The sequence below is a fragment of the Notamacropus eugenii genome, chromosome 1 (genome assembly GCF_028372415.1).
Source record: "Notamacropus eugenii isolate mMacEug1 chromosome 1, mMacEug1.pri_v2, whole genome shotgun sequence".
Lineage (NCBI taxonomy): Eukaryota > Metazoa > Chordata > Mammalia > Diprotodontia > Macropodidae > Notamacropus > Notamacropus eugenii.
The window spans coordinates 597149329-597172444 of record NC_092872.1 but is presented as its reverse complement, the minus strand read 5'-3'; the positions used below and the strand labels follow the sequence as shown (position 1 = coordinate 597172444).

The 23116-nt window shown below is 37.3% G+C and overlaps 2 protein-coding genes and 1 long non-coding RNA gene across 5 annotated transcripts in view; 2 read left to right on the top strand and 1 right to left on the bottom strand.

Annotated features, from left to right (window-relative positions):
- The first annotated feature begins 5591 nt into the window (after positions 1 to 5591).
- Positions 5592 to 7444, top strand: NKX2-4 (NK2 homeobox 4). The gene is made up of 2 exons (XM_072634598.1): positions 5592 to 6102; positions 6687 to 7444. Exons 1-2 carry the CDS (start codon positions 5607 to 5609, stop codon positions 7358 to 7360), a joined length of 1170 nt encoding a protein of 389 aa, XP_072490699.1. The 5' UTR covers positions 5592 to 5606; the 3' UTR covers positions 7361 to 7444.
- Positions 7445 to 12146: 4702 nt separating this feature from the next.
- LOC140520583 (uncharacterized) lies at positions 12147 to 15372 on the top strand. Its single transcript, XR_011972580.1, has 3 exons — positions 12147 to 12318; positions 12642 to 12820; positions 14996 to 15372. It is a non-coding gene; the product is annotated as an uncharacterized lncRNA (long non-coding RNA).
- Positions 15373 to 15704: 332 nt separating this feature from the next.
- Positions 15705 to 23116, bottom strand: part of XRN2 (5'-3' exoribonuclease 2) — a 120922-nt gene continuing 113510 nt past the window's right edge. For all 3 annotated transcript variants that reach the window (XM_072634595.1, XM_072634596.1, XM_072634597.1), the window contains 2 exons: positions 18486 to 18621; positions 15705 to 16280 (listed from right to left, as the gene is read on the bottom strand). In XM_072634595.1, the coding sequence (XP_072490696.1) occupies positions 16218 to 16280; positions 18486 to 18621 (199 nt within the window). In that variant the 3' untranslated portion in view covers positions 15705 to 16217. The remainder of the gene's footprint in view (positions 16281 to 18485; positions 18622 to 23116) is intronic.

Below are 23116 nucleotides of genomic sequence, written 5' to 3'. Positions count from 1 at the left end.
TCAGATAAGCAGATGAAACCAGTATTTACAACCCACATTGTTCACAGAGGCATGATTATTAGCCAGAAAAATAATTGAATAATAATAATTAATCACCCAAGAAATTTTATTGATAAAAATCAAATGTTACAGAGTAGATAACTGGAACATTTGCAATTTCTGTCACTGGAAACTTGGAGGAATAGATATTTTAATTTGAAATCAGCTCATTTCAGAATTTTAGGGAAAGATGAAGGGGAGAATATGGGTAATATCCTCCTTTAAAAGAAGTTGGAAACAGTATGCATTTTCTAACCAGGAATGTGTAGGGCTAGGATATTACCTTGGGAAATGATTCTGTTGCTCATTATGCTTGTTATCTCATTTTTCTTAGTTTTCTAGACTTCCAATTTCTACCAATGTGAAGATATTTTTTAAAAATCCCCATGAAAAATATCAAGTTTTATATTGTCCAAAGGAGTTTAAATGTATTTCAAAAAAAAACTTTATACTTTCCAAGTAGACAAACTGAATGAGCCTACTTATTTTTCAGAAATAAAAATTATAGTTCAGCATTTCCTCCAAATTATTTTTCTTTATGGTGAAAGAGATTCTATTTTTAAGGTGTATGATTTTTGCTTTCTTGATCATGTTCACCATTCTGAAAGAACTTTGTCTCTTTAGGCAAGTTTCATATTTTTATTCTACTGGTAAAACTGATTGTTCTACCAGGTCGAGAAAGCAACAGAGTGGACAGAAATCTAAATGAATTTTGATATTGGAATAGCTTCAAGGAGCAATAAATTCTTTATTAAACTGTTTTGACAGCTTTGTATGAACATCATTATAATTTTAAAAGGCATCTCTGAGTTGGCTTTAGAATTGTTCTTAGATTATTATACCATTTTGATAAACCATTTGCAGAAAGATATGGATAATAGATGTAAAGAGTATTTTAAAGAGGTTTTTCTTGTGGTCTGATTTTGATATGTTACAAGCTTGCAAAGGAAAAAATTTTGCAAATACCTAAAATACTTACAGAGGAAAAGTTTATCATATTAGTAGAAGTGATTAAACAAATATATATTAAGCACTTACTATGTTCATAGACCTGTGCTGGACATTGGAGAAAATAGAAATGATTAGATAAAATAAGATCTCTATACTTGTTATAACTGTGGGTATGAGTCAACCAATAATAAGTTAGCTAGAGCAATTTCCCTAAAACATTTTTTAAAATTTCAAAAGGACCACAAAGAAAGCAAAAAAAAGAAAATCTTTTTGGAAATTAGTGGAATAAGCAAAAATGTATCACTTCATTCGGTGCCTAAAACATAGTAGGCACTTAATGCTCATTTCTTTTTCTTTCCTTTCTTTTTCTTTCCTTTCTTCTTCCTTCTTTCTTTCTTCCTACCTATTGTATTTATGATCTATTCTTCATTATGAACACAAAGCTTGCTACAAAATACTAGTTCACTAATTCTCTTCTTTATTTCTCCCACACACCAAAAATGTTTCAGAAAGTATACCTTTTTATAGCTTCACAAAGTAAGAACTTGACAAGTTCCATCGTCATGAAAAACTTAAAGTTTTGTATATATTGTCCAAAGGAGTTTAAATGCATTTGACTCTTAAGCATTTTGTGTCAGGGCAACTATACTTTAACAGACATTTTGCAAAGATTACACCGACACACTCTTTATGCAAACACAAAAATCCACTTCGCACCAAAGGAAAAAAAATTGCAAGCTTTCCCAGTCTCCAAAATGGTTATCAGATAGCTACAAACCCTTTAACTTCCCTCAGGTCTGCTTCTCTAGGGATCTGTTTGACAACTGTTTACACTGTTAAACAGCTGAATTCCCATTTCTATGAAAGGAAGTAAAAGTGATCACCTGCTTGCTAAAGATCTCAGTGTAATGCAGTCCTTAGTTTAACTACCACAATATGAATAGTCAATAAATGTCACAATCTTGAGAAAAGCTTTAAATTTCAGAAGAAAGGAAAAAGGGAATACATGAAGACTGCAAGCCATTTTTTTAATGAAAATTTCCTAAGGAAACCTGTCATGACCTGATTATTTTATTTTCAATCTTTATAATGCTTGAAGTGTGCAAATTGATCAAGTCTAAATTAATAGATTCAAAGATGTTACTTAGGAAATGCAACTGAATGGGCACCTAGTTATTGCATCGTTGTAATGTATGTAGACATAGTTTTTGCAAAGTAAGTTTAATTAGAAGCCAAAACATTATAATTATCTCAACATAGTATCTAGGTACATGTCCATATACAAATCCACCAGCTAAAATACCTCCAATGTTTATACTCTGTGCAATTACTTGTTTTTGGTACAATATTTTAGTTTTGATAGATTAGTATTGGTACTTTTACTAAGACACACATATCTGATAGATGGTTTAAGATTCAATGAATCCTATGATACCAAGATTTATATAGTAAATATGGCTCCAAGATTTATATAGTAAATCCTGAAATATTTTATTAAACCCACAGTGAGCATGAAATAGGATATGGTTAGAAAACTCCTAAGAGTATTTGAATTCCTCTATCAACTAAAATGCCCGCCTTCTTCCCACCCCTCAACTGTTCACCTCAAGGTAATTACGAAAGTATTTATCACTGTGAATGGGAGAAGTATTAGAGCACCAAGTTCATAGGCAGTTAGAGAGTGGACTGCTGCAAAGAGCTGCCAGGAAGATAAAATGCAGTTCTGTTTAAAGATGGAAGCCTACTTCGTGTCAATCGACTTTCAGAGTGTGGCAAGTATCGATCATCTAATTGATTACACTGCTGTTATTTCATTGTTTTTGGTACATGGGTTAACAGTCATGTAGTCTTTGTTGCCGTTTCTTGATTCAAAACTGTGCTCTGGCCCCTAGAGAAGGCAGTTCTCACAAGCCTGCAACTCCGTGTTAATTTCTGTTGAAAAACAAAATGCTGTCGATTTGGAATCAATTTTGATGTACTAATTAGATTTTTATTACAACTCATTAATTCTGTGAATAAAATTAAGCAAGCGATATATGAGGCAGTTCTGCAAAGCGCTAGATGGTAAGATTTTCAAATCATAATTTTTAACGCTGTCATTGTGTACGGAATAAACATGGAGATAAATATAAAGTTATATTTGTGGTTTTCAGCTCTGACACACACATGATATGTGACTATGGGCTGGAGAGAGGAAGATCATTTGCCCACAAGTGATTTTTAATGCACAGTATTTCAAGTAAACAGCTTTAACTTTGTGTTCAAGGAAAGTTTGGAATGCAAGACTTTTCAAACCAGTTTTTATTCAAACTGATATAATAGTTGGAATGAAAAACTTGAATCAGAGCAAAGACCTAAGGCAAACTGTAGTTCGGAAGAATCCCAGCAGAAGCTTAACAACTTCTTTGTGCTGTAATAATAAAGTAGACAAGGAGAGCGCAGCTAAAGGCGAAGACATACGCAGGTTTTCCAGTTCAGGAAGGACCTAAGAAATTAACAAAATGTTAAAACTGCAGTAATGCTTTTCTTATTGTGGAAATAACATCAAATTTTAGATTTTTAAATGCAATTTCCCAATCCTGCACTATTGTTAAGTTCCTCACATATATGGTGAAGGATGGGATTGTACAAAAAAAAGGACGTATCTTGGACAAAAATCAGAGTAAAACCTTGTCAAGATGTGTCTTAAATATAATCCAGGGGACTCTGAAATGTAATTGCTAAAGGAATAGGAGGCATTACATCATCTGGACTTCCCCTTTCTATTAAATCATCAGTTTTCCCTTTTCACCTGTTCAAGGAAAAGTCATTTCTTGAAATAGAATAATTCATTTTTTCTCTCAGCCAACTCCTCGCTTCTTTCAATCCACGTTTCCCCCCCCCCCCCCCAACCTTTAGCATAACAACTTTTCAAGAACTATTTACCCTTACTAGCATTCCCCCAAATTATTGGGGCACGCACATATCCAGTAGTACTCTATGATACTTCTATCTTGTATCTTTTAGTCTTTCTTATAGTGTCCACAACTTATGAGCTCCTTTATCACACAGTGCATAAAAATATACATATCAAAATAAAAAGAATATATTTTTGTTTTAATGTAGTTTTGTATTTTCCAAAGAAACAAAACATTTTCCCACTTTCTCCTGAGTATTGAAGACTTTTTAGATTTCTGAATTTGTTGAACTTTTTGTAACCAAAAGTGTATGAATCTTCTCCTTATACTTTAGACTATGGGTCCTGTGTATATGTGTTTTAGGATGGTGAGAATGAATGAGAATGAGGACTGTTTTACTTAAAATTTTGAAAAATATAAACATCTTAAAGCACAGAACTCCAGACCTAATAAATCAAACTGGAAACAGTTTAATAAAAAAAATACATGTGCTTGTGCCACGCCAATCACTACTCCCACAACGTAAAAACAGAATGTATACATCTATGGTGTGTGTGTGTATGTATGTGTGTGTGTGCATTTTCTCTCTCCTTTGGATTTTGGTACTTTGAGCTAATTTGGAAGTGCCCGTCTGGTTGCTCACAAAATGAGCTTAAGGGTCTAAAGATGCATAAATTAGGTAGCCCTACAATGGCAGAGTACGGTCATTGTACCTATTCTTTCTCTGTGCTCTCGTGTGGGGGACCCAAGAGCCTCTTTTTTTTTTTTTTTTAACACTTTAGATGATGGAGGAAGTGTGGGACTGGGGAGTAAGAGAGGAAGATGTAAGCCCCCAAACCATCCAAACTTAACCGCACAATTCCTCTCAATTAGCTCCAACTTTGCCACTGGCCGGTTCATTCAAGTCACTTCATGAAACTAAGAGGGTAAAGGGGGAGTGAAGGAAAACACCGCCCGAAGACTCGACGGAGATTTCTGGTGCTCTCGTAATGGGATAGATGGATGGGACAGACCCAGGCGGCGGCCTCAGTTGGGGATGTGGGAGGGGTGGAAGAAAGGACTAGAGATGCCCGGGAATCTTTTAATGAGAAACGAAAACTGCCCCCCCCTTTTTTCTTTTTTTGCCTCCATTACGGGGAAAGGGGGGGAGATGTCAATGACCATTGTTTGCTCGTTTTGGATGTTGCTCCGCCCCCCATGTCTGTCGTAAACCTGGCGCCGGACTAAAATAAACCCGAGATAAGAGAGCTTTAGGGGGCTCGCCGCCGCCTCTGGCTCCTCCTGCCAAGGCGATCCCTTCAACTCAGGCGGAGGCAGAAGGGACCCGAGCGGGAGCAGCAACAGCCTCCTCAGCCCCGCGCCCCGGCGGGCCGCCGCTCAGCCCGCCGCCTCCGCCGTGCGCCCGCAGCTCAGCCCTCCGCAGCCCGCAGTGCCCCGGGGCCCGCCGGGGCGCCCGACAGCCAGCCCGCGGGGCGGGGAGCACCTTGCCTCCAGCCTCTTGCCGCCTCCCCCGACCCTCCCCCATCCCCATCCCCATCTCCGTCCTCATCCCCATCCTCACCCCTTCCCCACCCCCGCCCACCCCCTCGGCTCGCACGAATCCCCCCCAGCTCCGCGGCCGTCCCTCCTTCCTCCCCCGCTCTCCCCCTCCCTTCCTTCCTCTCCCCTCCCCCTCCCCCCCGCCCCCCGGGCCCCCTTTACCTGCCCGCCCGCCGAGCCATGTCGTTGAGCCCCAAGCACACGACGCCCTTCTCCGTGTCCGACATCCTAAGCCCCATCGAGGAGAGCTACAAGAAGTTCGGCGGCGCCATGGACGGCGCGCCGCCCAACCTGGGCTCCCCCCTGGGGGCGGCGGCGGCGGCCGCTGCGGCTTACCGGCAGCAGCCCGCGGGCTCCTCGTCGCAGGCGGCGGCGGCGGCAGCGGCGGCGGCGGCAGCCGCGGCCGGCATGCAGCCGCCTCCTCCCCATGCCATGGCGGGCCACAACGCGGCGGCGGCGGCGGCAGCGGCTGCGGCCGCGGCCGCGGCGGCCGCCACCTACCACATGCCTCCCGGCGTCTCCCAGTTCCCCCACGGAGCCATGGGCAGCTACTGCAACGGGGGGATCGGCAACATGGGAGACATCCCCGCCTACCCGGACGGCATGAGGGGCAGTGCGGCGGCCGCCGCCGCCACCGGCTGGTATGGGGCCAATCCGGACCCCCGCTACTCCACAAGTGAGCCGGGCGCAAGTTGGGGCGGGGGCGGGGGAGGGGGGAAATTGGACCGTTACCGTTGGAGAGCCGGGGGTTGAGGAGGTGAAGGGAGGGGGCGGGAATGGAGTGGGCAGCGCTTTCCCGCCAGATTCCTAGCCAGCCGATGGAAGCGAGGCTGGTGGCTCGAGGACGCCTCGCGGGTGCTCGCAAAGCCAGCACGCGCCAGCCCTCTTCCTCCCCGCCCCCCCTCCCCGCCCTCCCCTGGCAGTAAGGAGGCCCGTGGCCCGGCTCCCGGCTCCCACGGCCCGGGAGACCTTGAGGGATGAGCCATCGTTCTGGCCGCGTTTTCAGCTGGGGCTGGTCGGACACCACTCTTTCCCTGCTGGGTCAGAACCCTTCACAAGGTGTGAAGAGAGAGGCCTGGCCTGGCAGCTGAGCCTAGATCCGGACCTGCCCTCTCCAGGCCGGTGTCCCCGGGGTACTGTTAGCTTTCCCAGGGGGAGGCGGGGAGGGAAGATGGGGGCGTGCCGCGGCCGGCGGCCCGGAGGGCGCTCGGCCGTCGCCCCTCGACGTGAGCTCACAGCTCGCCTCCCTCACGCTCCCAGTCTCCAGGTTCATGGGGCCGTCCACGGGCATGAACATGACGGGCATGGGGACGCTGACGGGGATCGCCGAGGCAGCCAAGTCCATGGCCCCGCTCCACGCGGCTCCGAGAAGGAAGAGGCGAGTGCTGTTCTCGCAGGCGCAAGTCTACGAGCTGGAGAGAAGGTTCAAACAGCAGAAGTACCTGTCAGCCCCCGAGCGGGAGCACCTGGCCAGCATGATTCACCTCACGCCGACCCAGGTGAAGATCTGGTTCCAGAACCACCGATACAAAATGAAGAGGCAGGCGAAGGACAAAGTCACGCAGCAGCTGCAGCAGGAGAACAGCTTGTGCCAGCAGCAGTCGCCGCGGCGAGTGGCGGTGCCCGTGCTGGTGAAGGACGGGAAGCCGTGCCAGAACACTTCCAACACCCCGACGCCCAGCCAGCCCGGGCCGCAGCCTCAGCCGCCGCCCAGCGCGGCCAATGGCGTGCTTCCCTCGTCCAACAGCGCTGTCCATCAGCACCAGAACCCGCAAGTTAACTCCATAACCCAGGCGCCCGACCTGGAAGAGATGTCCCCCAGCCCGCCTTCTCTTCACAACCAAGTCACCAGCCTGGCCCAGATGGACGCGACCACTGTCGATTACAACAGTGGCATGGTCAACCCGAACCTGCTCTATGGCAGGACATGGTAATAGGGTGGATTTGCTTTGGGTTGTGTTTCTACATGGTTCATCCACAGGATTCACCTGTTGATCTGCTTGCTTGCCTACCTTTTCTTGGAGTGTATTCCTACTTATCTCCTCTCTCACCCCCCTCCTTTTTTTTCCTCCCGAGATTGAAGTGCAACAAACTCGTGAAACAGTTGAAAACAAAGCAGCTACAATCTTTTTGAACTTCCTTGGACAAATAAATGTATATGCTGATAAACGATCAAACAAACAAAAAATCCTGTGAGACCTTGCTTCTGAAAACAAAAACAAAAACAAATAAAACCCCTCAAAAACACAGGTATAAAAAGGGACCAAATAATTAGTGTAATATTATACCATAATGATCTCTGAGTTAGTTTATTTCTTCTTATAGTGAATTACCATTACAAAATTGAGGTGATTAATCACATTTGAATGGATTGTCTACTGCAATGCTAACAAGATACTGATCAGAATTTTAGTTTAGTTTGAAATCGTGTTGGTTGGTGTATATATCTATAAAAATCAATTGAGCTTTAACAATAAACTTTTTGAAGTGCAACTTATCAGAAAAATTAATTTTATAAGGGTCCCCCTTAAATGCAATTTCATTATTATTTGATTTAAAATAAATTGAATTGTAACTGAGGGTGGACAAAAGCATGTAGCAATGATATCTGAGAGGACTCATTGTCAACTGGGTAATAGAAAGGTTATCAATTAGGTTATCAAAACACTGTTTATACCAGTTAAAGATCTTTTGCCAAATAACTTTTAGATTTTAATATTTTGCTATTTATTCATTGCTATTATTTAGGGAGTTCCAATATATGTATTTCCCATATGTTCCCATTTTGTTATGGGGTAAAATCTTATTAAATAAATTCTCAAAACTACCTTTATTATATGATATCTCATCAGTTAAAAATCAGACAAGGTGTTGTTTTTTTTTAAGACAACTACATTTCAGTTAATAAAATGTTTCTTGAAGTATCTGGTATTGTAGATCTCAGTACTTTGATAGGTCTCATCTCCTATTTCTAAATTTTACTTGTTATGTAAAAATGATAAAATTGACAGGAGCTAAGTCAGTATTAAAGAGGAAACAAAATAAGGATAAACAAGATATGTTATCAAAGTTATTCTAGTAGCATTTTTACAAGCATATTAATTGGAAGAAGTTGCTCAAAAATTTTGCTCCTTTTGTAATGTATAATCATTGTATTTACCCTTTAACATAACAATTCCTATTTCTTTTTCCCCCCTCAAATTTATCTTTAAATATCTTTTAAAAAAAACAAAAAAACTTGAATACTTTTCTCCAAAAAGTCAAGTGGTTACTTCTGTTTGACTAAGTTTTGTAGGGTGATGTGTTTTGTTTTTGTTTTTGTTTTTTCACACGATTTGCATGATGTTTGCTACAAAGCTCAATTTACACAATGATTTAAAGTCATTTCTGGAGTAAACATATTCAAAGAAAGTCAAAGAAAAGTGTGTTATTTAATAATGAAAAATAAAATGAGTATCACTAACAAAGTGTGATCTATAAATTACACGAACTGCCAAGAATGTCCTTGAGGTTTTTTTTTATAATTTGAGGTTTCAAGATGATATTTGGTGCTCAGTTTGGTTGACAGTTCTTTTGTTAATGTGCCCATGATCCCAGAAAAAAAAGAATTTCTTTGGAAATTCAATTAAGAAGATAATTTCTTCCTTTCTCCAAGTTGCAAAGCCATATTCTTTATAAGTTCCAAAAAAATTTTAGTCCACTTGAGAGAACAAGAGTTCTGATGACAGAATGGTTGAGCTCAACCACAGCAAACAGAACTAGTAACACTTTAATTTTCTAGTGCATCAGCCGATGAGTTTCAAATTTTTAATGAAATTTTATCCATTATAAGGAAGGATTTGGGAACAAGACAAAAAGAAATTGTGAATCATGGCCCTTGTAGAACACTTACAATTTTGTTTAGTGACTGTAAATAGGATTAGCTAAGGAAATGTGTTCCAAAAGATCATAACTAGTTCTAATTATTCTTCTGTATTCAGATGTGCTTTTGTATGTGTGACAGAGTCTTTTGGAGCGGTGTCAGAATTTTGAATATGTATTTCTAGATTTGATCACACTATAAAAATTACATTGTGAAGATAACTTTTTGGGTGGTTCAGTATTTTAAAAGCCTATTGATTTGTGAACCAAAGCAGTCTAGCTGTCCAACTAACCTACTTAAAGAAAAAATGTATCCACTTGGGCATTTTTTTTCTTCTTAATTTATTTGGGAGTTTCTTAGAAATGCAACTCATGCAGAAATAATGAGAAAAAATTAAAGAAATCCACCTAAGAGGTAATCATTAATCTTTTAGTTAAAATTGAAAGAAATTTCTAGGGACCTTTCTCAAAATTTACTTAGGACAATTGTTTTTTCTCCCTTTTATAGTAAGACAAATAATAAAACACTCAAAAATTGCTAGCAATTAAAATTCTACAGAGTTGGGCAGTTGAGCATCTCAGAATATTTTTGAGGATGGAGACACTAAAACAGAAAATGTTTTTACTATGGAACATTAGTTTCTAATTTAACCAAACCTAGAACTTTTTGGTTCAATTTGCACATTGCAGATCTTTATATAAGAATACAAATGTGCGAAGTAGGTGAAACCCATTAACTGAAGAGGAGGATAAGTATCTTCAAATCCAACAAGGAGGAATAACCAGAGTCCAAGTGGAACAAAGCCACCTCAAAGTTTAGCAGTGGCAGAAGCTAAATATTGCATCAGAATTCCTAAGTCTGCAGACAGGCCAAGGCCCATCTTTTCTAGATATTTCTTAAAATCTAATTTATTTTTCCAATTAAGGAATGGAAACCCAAACGAGGAATCAGTGTCACAAAGAAGAAACTGCTGGGATTGCAGGTACACTTCTGAAATCAGATCTGCAATGTAAATTAAAATTGTGTGTGTGTGTGGGGAGAGAGAGAGAGAGAGAGAGAGAGAGAGAGAGAGAGAGAGAGAGAGAGAGAGAGAGAGAGAGAGAGAGAGAGAGAGAGAGAGAGAGAGAGAGAGAGATCTCAGTTTTGTGTATGGAAGCTTGAGAATAAGTTGGCTGTCTTTATTTCTTACTTCTTTCCTTCTACTTTTGATATAAAAGATTATAGTCAGAAAAATAAATATCTATTTACACAGATGCCTCAATCAACCACCAGTTTTCACTGGCAAGTTTAGATTGAATAAAAAGAAATAAGTTCAGAGAATAATTTTTATATGTACAATCAACTGCCCAATTCATGATAACATTTTCAGAGAATATTTGTGAAGTAAATTATTACTAGATAAGATGCATGCAATTTGATTTATAGTATGAATTCCCAAACAGAAGAGAGAAATAGAGAAATGGTGGTGGCTATTTTGTTGATTCAATGTGTGACATGGTAGTCATATGCTTGGGTTTTGTTTTTTTTTCTCTTTCTTACAAAGAACAGCAAAGCTTGCTGATGCGAGTTTATCTTTTTGGGTGTTGTTACTCAATACTCATACTTTCCACCTCAAAACTGAGTAAGAAGGGGAGGCAGGGAAAAAAGAGGGGGACAATACAGAGAATGAAAATTAACCCCCCGCTTTGGCTAACTTGGTGAGATTCGGAGAAAGGGACTGAAGAGGATAGAAGATTGAGAAATTCCTATTAGGTAGGTGTTCAGTAAAAGATGGAATGTAGGAAGTACCGAGACACATATTTATTTTTAGATTAGTTCCTAGTGTGTTAATGTTTATTAAAGTCTAGATAAAGTAGAGGAGTCAGAAAGGGTTATTAAATCTAAGTTCTACCCCACCCCCATCAGTAAAATGTTGCATTTATTTGTCAACCTTTTGGGTCCTCAGAAACCTACTTTAAAAAAATTTTTTTTTAGTTGACTTGTAATAAACTACCTTTTGTCCACTAGAACTGCCTGGATCTGAATTATGTCTGTGTATGCACATATTTTATAGACATGTGTATATCTTTATATTCATAGATTAATAAGTAACAATCTTAAAGACAAATTCTCCGGTATCTAGTAATTGTTCCTGGTTGCATAATTGTCTGACAGGATACAATAACAAAGTAAATTGTAATGGGAATTGGATTCCTGGTGGACTGTAACCTACAAAGAATAAGCTATTCTTTTAATGTACTAACCTCTCGGTTCCGCCAATAAAAAGGAATTAAATCAGACGGCATCAACCATCGTTTTTGTGTGGACACAGGAAGAAGTTGTGATATCTAGCTAATGGCTTAGATAGTGAAAATAGAGCCCAGTGGGAAGCTTTTGCCATTAAAGCTCTATAAAAACCAGAGGAAGAGAACATCTCATTTGAATCTTTGAAGATGCCCAGATTTTAGTCTAACTAGCCTAACAAGGAAATCTGAGATTGACTCGGGATGAAAGTGGGGGAGGGAGGTCACTTTATTTTAAAGGTGCCACGTGCCTGCATTCATAGGAGTAAGATGGAATCAAGAAGGGCTGTTACTAGTAAATAAAGATCAAATGGTAATGTTTAAAATTATAACGTTTGCATGCTTCAGGCAAGTTTCCACGGGAGAACTATGCGAAGGTCGGAATCTTCAAACGGGTTATCATCGGCCTTTAACACAAACTTATGGGTCAGAAGAGCGGTTTGAGGTTAGAGAACCGCCAAATATTTACTGAGGGGAAAGGGTGCCCAGCCCTGGATGATTTTAGTTCACGTTTTGGACAGCCAAATCTGCTTTTGTGGAGGTTTCTTTTCTTTCTTAGAACCCTGATCCTTTCCTCTGGGGAGAGAAGACTGCAGTGTTTGTGACGTCATGACTGGGAGAAGCAAGGACTCTACTCACCCATGCCATCCCAGACCTTGAAGTGGAAGGAGGAGGACAGCTAGGTTAGCAATTCAGCCTGGTGCAAGCGACCATTTTCGCCGGCAAACACTTTCTAAGCGTGCTTAAGGTAAATAAGTGAATGTCGTGTTAGTTCTGCTGGAAAATGCCATTGATAATGAGTATTATGAAAATATAGCTTTTCAGTGGAAGTAGAGGCCAGAACATTTTAAAGTGGTTTTCTATCGTACTAGTGTTATGCAACATCAGACAATGCCAATACCCAATTACAAGTGTCTAGCTTTTTCTTAACACAACCGAGGAACTTCACGTAGAGTCCGATTTACTTAGGATAGCAGCATTAGTGACATATATGGATTTTGTCACGAACAAACTAGAACCTTAAACTGAAGAACGTGTAACAAGGACTTCGTGTTACATTTTCTCTCCTAGGTTTCCTATAGAGGCCTTAACGCTGCGGGTGCCACAATAAGCAAGAAAAGAATGCCAAGAAGCTGCGCTCTAGAATGTAGCTCTAAAGCTGGGACGAGAAGGGGCCGACCTAGGAAAAACCGCAAGTCTCTAGGACACCCCTTCCTGCCTTGTCTCACACGGTCTAGACTCCAGACAAGGTGGGACGTGATCGGTTATCCCTATCCCTTCTAACATGGACACGAATAACTTTATGCCATTGCTTTCCTTATACTGGAAGGCTTTCAAACCAAGGAGTCACTTGCTCCTTCAATCCCCTATCCAGTAAAAGAATACCCTTTATTCTCATTTCGTCGTAGTACTTCAAGAAAACTGTGTTTTGATGTCAAATCTCTACTTGACTTTTGCCTCCCCCGGGAACGCTTCCCAGCCCCCACTCCCAACTTGTTTTCTTCACAAAGCCAAGAAGCTGTGGGTGGGCCATTTTAAAGGCCACACCCACAAAGAATATGAAGCTTTCAGGCAAGAGCGGGTTAGGAAACTAGGGACTACTGTGTAATGCAGGAACCAAGTGCTTAAGCTGTGGAATTGAGCACAACACAGCACAATAGTCTAAAAACGAGGTGGGGGTGGGGAGAGGACTGAAATTCAATATTGCAAGCAACTGAAAAGCTTCATTTGCAAAGATGAGCGCACATCTCCCTATCTCCATTCAAAATTCGGTTCTCTCACAGGCATTAGGAACACATTTTATTTAATGGAAATGAAAGAATGCACACTGAATATTAGGCTTCCTTAACAAGTGCTGCAACTTACAAGTTTCAGAATTGGAAACCTGTACATTTGTGCATGCCCATTCTCCTCTTCCTCTCCACATCTCTCAAATGATTAAACCAAGGCCACTCTCTTGAGAAATTTGGGAAACCTTGAGAAGTTTCCAAATCAACTGTCTTTACCACACACCTTGTAGTCAGGTTATACAATGATTTCTCTCTTACCAGAGGCCAAAGCAGCCTGCTCTGCTACTAAGCTATTAGAAAAAGCTTATTTTTCATTGTAGAGAAAACAAGCAAGAGTAAAGAGTAACAAAGCCCAGAAAGACCTGGTCTAATGTACTCCCACCACCACCTTCTGAAATTATAGCTAAAATATCTCAAGAACTAAGTGCTACCTACATGAATGCATGAGTTTTCAAAGCCGAAAAGTGCATCTGCTTCCAGGAGTTACAAATTATTTATATTAAATTCTATAAACAAAACTGCTAGGTTCTCAAGAGATTCTACATAAACAACATTTATGTGATGTATTAACATCTTGCTTTAATTTTACACCACTTTATTTGCAGTATTTATTACACATTATATTCAAAACTACAAACCTTTTGCTTTCTATATAGAAATGGCAGGGAACAACTTCCCTGAAGGGTTTATAAAAGACATGCATCCCACCCACACGAATGTCTATGAAAAGCCTAAGGAAAAGGGGAACAAAAAGCACCAAGGAAGAAGATAAACATCTCCTTGAAGCAACAACAGTTTATCTAACCATTTAATTTCTGTAATTATTCAGAAACAATACTTAGAAGCCAGAGGACCTTGGAGATCGTATAGCCCAACTTCTCCCCCACACTCATTTTACAGATAAGGTAACTGAGGCTCACAGAAACTGACTTGCTCATAGTCATCTAGGCAATGGTTCAGCCAATATTTTAACCCAGGTCCTCTTATTCCACATTCAAAACTATTTTCGTCATACCAGTCAATGAGTAGGAAGATGGTTCTTACTAACTTTTTTTATTGTAGATTACATTTCTTCCTGAAAACCGTTTGTTTTGAGAAAATGGTCTCTAAAACAACCATGAGAAATTTCAAACTGATTTAAATACTTTTTTAAAAGTTCCAGCTTCTATATAAAACAGATATTGCTTGGTTGGGTGAAATGAGATCAACTTTCCTAAATTATTGGATTTTTGAGAAAAGAAAGAAAATGCTATGAAATCTCACACAAAATTTAACATCTGAAAACACTTAAGGAAAAAAGCGTACTGATGGAGCTATGTGCTTACTTCAGATACATGCTAATACTTCTGCAGAATTTTAGATAGCAAGGGACTTTTAATGAAATAGGACACAAAAAAATTTAATGTTCAGCTTATCCAAGGCAGAACAATTCATATTCACTTTAATACGTACTATTATATATGTCATTAGTGCACTACAATATGATGATGGTTACAGTGTCAATAACTTAGATGAAAAATTTTATCAAAAAATATTCTGTTCTCAGTTATCACTCAGAAGTAAAAAAAAAAAAGTCTAATTTCAAAATATCTTCCTTTTCAAGGCTAAGGCAGTGTTTCTTTTCTTATTCACTAGGATTAACATCTGTGCCCTTGAAGATGGATGAAGCAAAAATGCCCCTACCAGATGGTCTAGGAGAAATTATTTCTTGATATCTAAGACAAGAACTGGAGAGAAGGGGGAAAGCTTCAAAAGGCTGTAATTTACTTTTTTTTTTAAAATGGCCAAGAAGAAATGTTGTAGACTAATGAAATAGTGAAATATGCAACCTAAAAATGTAATCCAGATTATGCATAAAAAAGTGGCTATGCTTAAAGAACAAAGAATACCTAACTTTTATTGAAATTACCAGCATTTTCTTAAGGACTTAGAACAAATCCTAACAAATTAAGAACAGGTAAGAGTTCCCCTCTCCTCTAAATTCTGACAATGACAACTTTTACAGAAACAAATACGAATTTCAAAAGGTACATAAAAAAGTTACTTATCACAATTTCAAAAATATAGGCAGTCAAGCAAATATTGTTGACATGTTAATGCATGGTGGAATATGTATTTTTAAAAACCATTTCTTGGACTGATCCAAATTCAAAAGAATTATAAAATGCCAACCATATTAGCCGGCACCTTTAATAATGATTCTTTTTTATCTAATGATAGAACTCAATTCATCTCTGCAAGAGCTTCCTAAAAAGAAACATTTTGGCTTTGACTTTGCTATACACCTAAAAAGTAAAATGTTGAAATGCTGGAGGAAAATAGAAAAGAACACAAGAGACCAGAGTTTTAAAAGTTGATTTTTTTTTTTTTTACTAAAGTGGTCCAGAAATTCTCAGACAGATACAATAATGAAGTGTCTTCAAAGGAATATTGAACAGTAGCTTGTCTTAAACATGTGTTTTCTAGCTGGCTGAAGATTCTACCTGAAGTGTTCAGACCTAATTTTTGTGCATTAATTAAAAATCAGCAAGTATTTTGGATGAGCTAGTGTACACTGTTTTGAAATTCACAGTAATACAGTTTGATTCTTAACTACGATTAAAAAAACCAGTACTTTTCTATTCATCAAATGCCTCTCACAAGTAAAGTAGTAAATTCAAATCCACTGTATTATGCATTACACAATTGGAAAGCAACATAAAACACTGAAAATCAGATCTGTAAGAAATATACACGGTTAAAACAAATACATCAAGTATCGTAGTTCTTAAACTACTGTTTGATAAAGATGCTTCCTTTCCACAAACAGCATAAAATTGTAGAATGATGAAAGGATTTAAGAAAGCTTTACAAAAGCTTAATTCCAGTTGTATCTTCCTGAGGGAGGTGGCAAAGGGTAATTCCTTCCAGGGCCATATCCCTGTAAATAAACAAAAGGAAGAGTTTATTTTCTGGATTAACATCCTTACAAATAAATTAACTTCTCTGCTCTATTTTAAAAATTATGAGGCAGTACATTTGAAGACAAAGGCAGCAAAGAAGGAGCTAACTAAGTCTTAACAGTATATACAGATGGTCTTCTAAAGGTAAATGTTTTTATCCAAAAAGTTCTGTAGACTACTTGATATAGATGGGAGCTGGAAAAAATGAAATGACTGAAAACTAACTAAAATTTTAATTCAGCATTGACTTATGTAACCAGTTGCTCTTCAGGGTTTTTATGTGTCACTGACACTATAAAGTAAAAAAACAAAACAAAAACATGAAGTACAATCACCTATAGAGTTTATGAAGTCACACACACCCACATGCCCACACGCCCACACACACACACACACACACTCTCTCTCTCTCTAGTGATGTGCTTAAAGCACCTTTTGATGGTTAACCAGGTCAGCTATTGAGGTTTAATAAAAGCAAATGAAAAATATCTGAAATGAGGGGTCAGTTAATTCTAGGAGCTGTTTCTCCTAACATGACATGATTCAGTGGGACGTTAAACAGTCTTTTTTAGGTCACAAAGACGAAAGCTACAGACTAATAAATTAATTTCAGACTTTTGGTGTGCCTGCAAATAATCATCCTTTCAAATTTTGGCACTACACAAGATAAAAGTGTCACTACTTCTCTATTATTACTCCCTTTTCAGGATTCTAGAGATCTGAAATAGAGATCTCAAAACCAGTTTCTGATGCTTTTTACTTCCACTCAAATCAGTGAAGTAGTTTAATTTTAATAATATGAACGTATACAGATTCTTAAGTTCACAATGTAAGCTAAAGTCTTTGTTAGCTAGGTTCTGCAAGAAGTCATAATACTATATTTGTGACAGCAGTTTTCTGCCATGTGACTAAGAAAACAGAAATTTATAAAACAAACCTGTATCTTAAACTGTTATTATAATTTGACTTGTGGTTTCAAATCACTTGTATGAAAAAATAATTTTGTGAATACTATCCAAAACAAACTTGATGGTGGCAGTAGGTTTAGGATCTATCAGACCACCATTGAACCTGGATTCTACCTCGTTCCAGATTTGGGAGTGTTAAGCCTCTGGTTAGAGTCATTTCAGCTTTCTAAGCCTTTTGGTTTCTCCTCTAGAAAATAAGGGAGCTGGACTAAAAGATCATTAAAGTTTCTTCTGGTTCTAAGAATGCCATGATTCTAGAATATATATATTTTTCATCTTTATATACAATAATATCCACTAGTATACCATCAACAGGACCCTAGGATGATAGTACTCAATGACAAATTTTATAAACTGATTTTTAATGTCATGGTAACAAATCCTTTAAATGGGTACAACTATTTAACCAGGGTCATTTTACTAATTGATCATTCTAATTATGAGGAATTATGGCACATGCTCTATGAACTTAACAAAGCAGAAATATTTATCAATGTTTTAACACAGGAAAAAACCAAAAACATTTAGTTACTTGGGGACAAAAAAGAAATAAAAGCAATAAAAGGACACATGGCAGCAAACTTAGGCTAGAAAAATGTCAATTTAACATGCAAAGGTATTTAAAATAGGCCTATGGGCTATACCAGGTTATGTTGCTTAAATACTTCACATCATCAAAAACTCTATCATGCCACATGAATTGAAACTTCTGACTCTTGTTTCTGGCAATTATTTCAAAACAAAGAATACATGTTAGCCAGGATGTCAATTTGATTCATGAAAAAAAAAACTTCTGATGTTTCTGAAACAATTCTTTCAGTTAAAAAAGAATATAGCACATTAAAAGAAAACCTTTATTTTCTTTTTGAATTGAAATAAGTGTCACTTAAAATGGACTGACAGACTTAGTATTTGATTCTTTGTAACGTTGCCACTAATTTCTAAAAATTAATTTAAATGGACTCTCATATGGAGTTCACACAAGTTTCTCAAGTGCGCTGGTAACTGGACAACCCTTTAATTATACAGATGCTCATATTATACTGTCAATAACAGTATATAATCTTCACCCAAGTTCACTTGAGTGGAATTAACATTTATAATCTCCATCTCTAAAGTGCATTTAAAGCATAGAGTAAGCATTACAGATTTTATCTGTAACCTAGTTTTAAGCTGCATAAGAAGCCTAGCAGAGAGTATTTCATTGTGAGTTACCTGTCTCCCTCCACGATCATCACGTCTTGGTGGATAACCGCCTGGACCTCCTAGTAGTTGATATTGATTTTGCTGAAATGCTGCATTTTGGGATTGTAGCATTCGATTCCAAGGCAGTAGAGGTTCAGCTGAAGCTCTATTGGGTTGGGGGTGGGAGAAGAGAAAAGAATTCTAAGTGTAAAACTTTATATAAACTCCAAAATTTTTCAGGTAACTCAATTCATATTTATGGCACAGAAATGTCAGGAACAACTTTCCATTATCATAAACGGGAACATTTATTCATTACATCCACTTCAGTCTGACATTTCAGTAAGTAGCATTCAAGTAAAACAAAATCTCAGTTAAACTGAAATGAGTAAATTGAAAGTCTGACTTTTGTAAAAGGTTTTTCAATGAATTTTTTGTGAATCAGTTTTCAGCAACCTGAAATATAGATTGAGATCGAAAGATCAAGTTAGCTATGTCTAAGACCTATGCAAAGACTAAACATGCGAAATACACAAGAATGAGGCTTTATTTTCTAAAATGTCCAGACTCTTTCTTGGAGTCCATTCTTTCTAGTTAATTGCAGGTTGCAAATGAATTCTTACTGCTGAGTATTTTGAATCTAGGGTAGGGGCCTTGGCTGTTTTTTCCCATCCATTATTCTGCTCAATATGTCAGAAGGTCTGATCGGGAAGAAACCTTTTCAAGTTCTATTGATGCAGCTTTCAATTGACCATGGTGACCTAGCAACATAAGCACTAATTGGCATGGACTGACTGACATTTGGTGTACAGTTTATATGGGAACACAAATTCAACATCTATTATAACCCAGTTTGTCACCCCAGATTACTAGCAAAATGAAATGTTTTAATTGCCTTCAAGTGTCTATTTTAACTTTATGGATATAAAGGAACAGGTATGATGTACTAAATCATGACTTAATTAAAAATTTTCATGAAAAAATGATATAGCAATGATATAGCTTCTAAATGGAAGTAGCATTTAATGTGTAACTTCCTCCCTGATCCTTGAGACATTTTTCTCTCACTTAAAATTTTATTTTTTATAGAACATTCACTCCAAGGGATAAAAGTAAAAGGTTGGCATTTTTAAGAAAGCATACCTTATTAATATAAAGTGTTGCCTGTATTGCACCTGTTACACAGGAATTGGGGTCAAAGCCACAATTTAATTCTTACTGGAGCATTTTTTCAGGGTCCGGGTATTAAGTATAATGCAATACACATAGATAGCTCCTGGCCAGATAAATTTATCTCACTTTAATCATAAACAGACGAATGCTTCAATTTCACTTCCCAGGTTTTGAAGAAGCTAGAGTTTGAGTCTGTTCTTTTGACAACCATGTACTCAAGTCTGAATTCAGCTTCCTTCCCATGTCCAAACCCTTCATTTTTTTACTTCAAGGGTTTTTGTTGTTGTTTTTTTTAAATATCAAGGATAATGATTCTTGTATGATGCCTGAAAAACAAGGACTGCTTTCTGAAGAACTTTGTGGAATCACTAAGATTATTTTTAGCTAGTCGTTTTAACTATAACTTAATTAATGAATGTACTGTTATAATGGTTCTAAAAATAAAGCAATCAAAAACAAGAAGCTCTGGATCCCAAGATGCAGAAAAAACATTCAAAGTTGTTTTCTAGTTTAAATATTTTCTAGCTCATTTTTTTTTTCAAATAAACACAATGCAACAATTATTATCTGTTCCTATTTTAATAAGCACACCAATAGTGCTGCATAAATGAAAAGCACAAGATTACTATTGTATAACAAGATGAAGGATGCACAAAATGTATTTCCTGGGAAAGGCTCACCTAATAAGACAATTCAGTTTTGATAAATGCCAGCTATAAATTTTATTATTAATTTCAGTATGATAGCATTCATTCAAGTTCCAAGAAAACTTACTGGTTGAATTCTGATTTTTGTTTGGAATTCAAAATTATAGTTTGCTTTTAAAAACTCATATTTTATCTTCGATTAACTTGATTTTGTGGAGTTTTTACATACTGAGATGAAAGAATCCTTAAACTAATAGTAAGGATAGAACACGATATAGTGATCTTTCACTGTCAAGGACTTATTTTATATAAAGGATTATCCATGTTGTACTATTCTTTTGTAAATACTATTCTGGTAGGAGTCTTGATACTTATGAAGAATGTTTTCTCATAAAGCAAATGAGCTTAAGGATTTCAGATAAGGCAGATTTTGAAATTAGTTTAAATTTATATTTTTAAATTTAATATTCAGGCTACTTAGATAAGAATTTAACAACAAAAATCCATCTTAATCCAAGCATCCAAATTATTGATCACCCATAGCTAGTAATGTAAAGTATATACTTCTGGTGTGGATAGTTGTAATATTTATATATCTTAAGTCAGAAGTCTTTAGAAAGCATTTTGTCACAAATTAAGTCTCTTCTTTTTTGAAACTACTTTAAAAGACTGATTAAAACTGAAATAACACAGCAAGGCAAAACAGAAAATGTAGCTGAGAGTTCATGTTTTCATTTTGCTTTTTCCACTTATATACTTTAAATTCTCAAGAAGTTTAGGTTTGTGGCAAACTTGATCTCTTTACGTGTATTAATCACAAGTAAACCTTCTGTCATATCAGAAATTAAGCCTACAAATGGAAGGATAAAAAACAATGAAGAGGAATCTACAGTAAAGACTCAATTCTACTGTAATATTTGCCCAGTTGCATGCAATTGAGTAATGAAAACCTCCATTTGCAAGTAAACACAGAGTAGGGCAGAGTTCAAGTTGCCATGGGAATCTTAGCATTAGATTTTCAGATTTCTAAAGCAATTAAAATCTTTGGTTTAGGATTAACACTGGATTTTAGATAATCACATTTTTAAAATGTGGAATAAAATGTATATCAAAACAAAGAACTAAATTAGAAACAGGTACAAAGAAATTACAATTTGATGTGCATATATTTCTTTTCTAGAGGTTTCCCAACCTAATAAATTTACTTGCAAACCCCAGTATTCAATGATGCCTACATCAATCGCTCCCACTCTACCTTTTGCTTGTCCTAACAACTTAAAACAATTTTTTAAATAAAATTGAGATAATAATTCTAGGTTACTTGATGATATAGTTTAAGATATTTAAGAGTAGCAAATTTCAACTTTTCTTCTACCTTCAAAAATATGTCACCATTTTTTGCTGATTCTGCAGTCAGTTTTCAAGGTAAATTGAAGTTTCTAGAGTAACAGAATTCTATTACCCTCACAAATTATTTTTTTCTGTTAGAAAACCAAGTTCACTTTTAAAAAGCCATATTATAGTTTACTAGATTTAAAGAAAAAAATAAGATAAGAATAAAAAAGAAAAAAGGTGGAGAATTAAAATTGCAAAACTAGAGATCTGCAAAAGCCTTCTGGGAAGAAATTAAATTCTGATGAGGCTGAGTAAGGGAAAGAATATAATTTATCCAATGAATAAAATAGTTACTCAAAGGCAGAAACTGCTTATTTTACTTCCTTTGTAACTACAACTGAAGTATAATAGTTATAGATAAAGTAGATGCTTAATAAATGTGAGCTAAAAGAACAGTTTCAAGGTAAAGACAGAATCATAAGGAGAAAAGAAGGGGAAAAAAAGTATTTTTGAGGGGCAGATCATCTAGAAAGGGGAGAGTGGAAAGGAAATATCAGGTCCAAATCAACCTCAATGTGTTCAAAAGTTTTACACAGTATTTTAGTGCTATGTGCGTCATTCACCACACTTAAAATGTAAATTATTTGGTGTTTCTAAATAGAGATACTGATAGAACAAATAAGATGGCAAGAAAATGTAGAATTGGTATATTTAGAAATAAAAACACCCTACACAAAAGAGACAGAACAAATACTCAATTTTAAACATTGTATAATTTTAAACATTATATAATTTATAAATGATATTGGCATTTGTAAGATTGTCAATCATGGACATTAATAAAAATAATTTTTTAGAATTCCTGTCACTTTCATAAAATTAGTCATGATAATTATAAAATTATGGTACTTCTGAGGCAATCCCTGGTCAAGTTTGATCAAATGGGACAGCAGTTTACAATTCTAAATAAAATGTTGAAATGTAAATTATTCATTGAAATAAAATACTAGAAGAATTCAGAATTACAGAAGACTATAATGTGGTCAGAAAAAAAGATCTTTCAATAAGCCTGTGCAGGCCATTCCTTAGCCTTTATTGGTGCTGCCAAGTAAAACATAAACTATTCATTTTCAAGCTGTACTTTTCAAGGTATTCTGTAGATATTAATATAATTATTCATAACATTCATAGCTTGTCATTTGTAGTCTGACTTAAGGACACACAACTTATCAATGAAGGAACACATGTAAAACATCCCTTATTACTAAACCATGTCACATTCTTTCTATTCCATGGTACTTATTAGACTGCAGATTCCATAATCCTCTTCTGAGTCCCTTCTGCATTTAATTCAGTTCAGTCTTAAGTAGTTAAAGAAACTGTTTTCAGTAGCAACTAATAACTACTGACCTACAGTGACACTGCCCTACAATAGGCTTGTCAGCCCTGAAAAAGTTGTACCAAAGAAGCTGATTAGGACTTCAAGAGGTTTGTAGCAAGAATCAA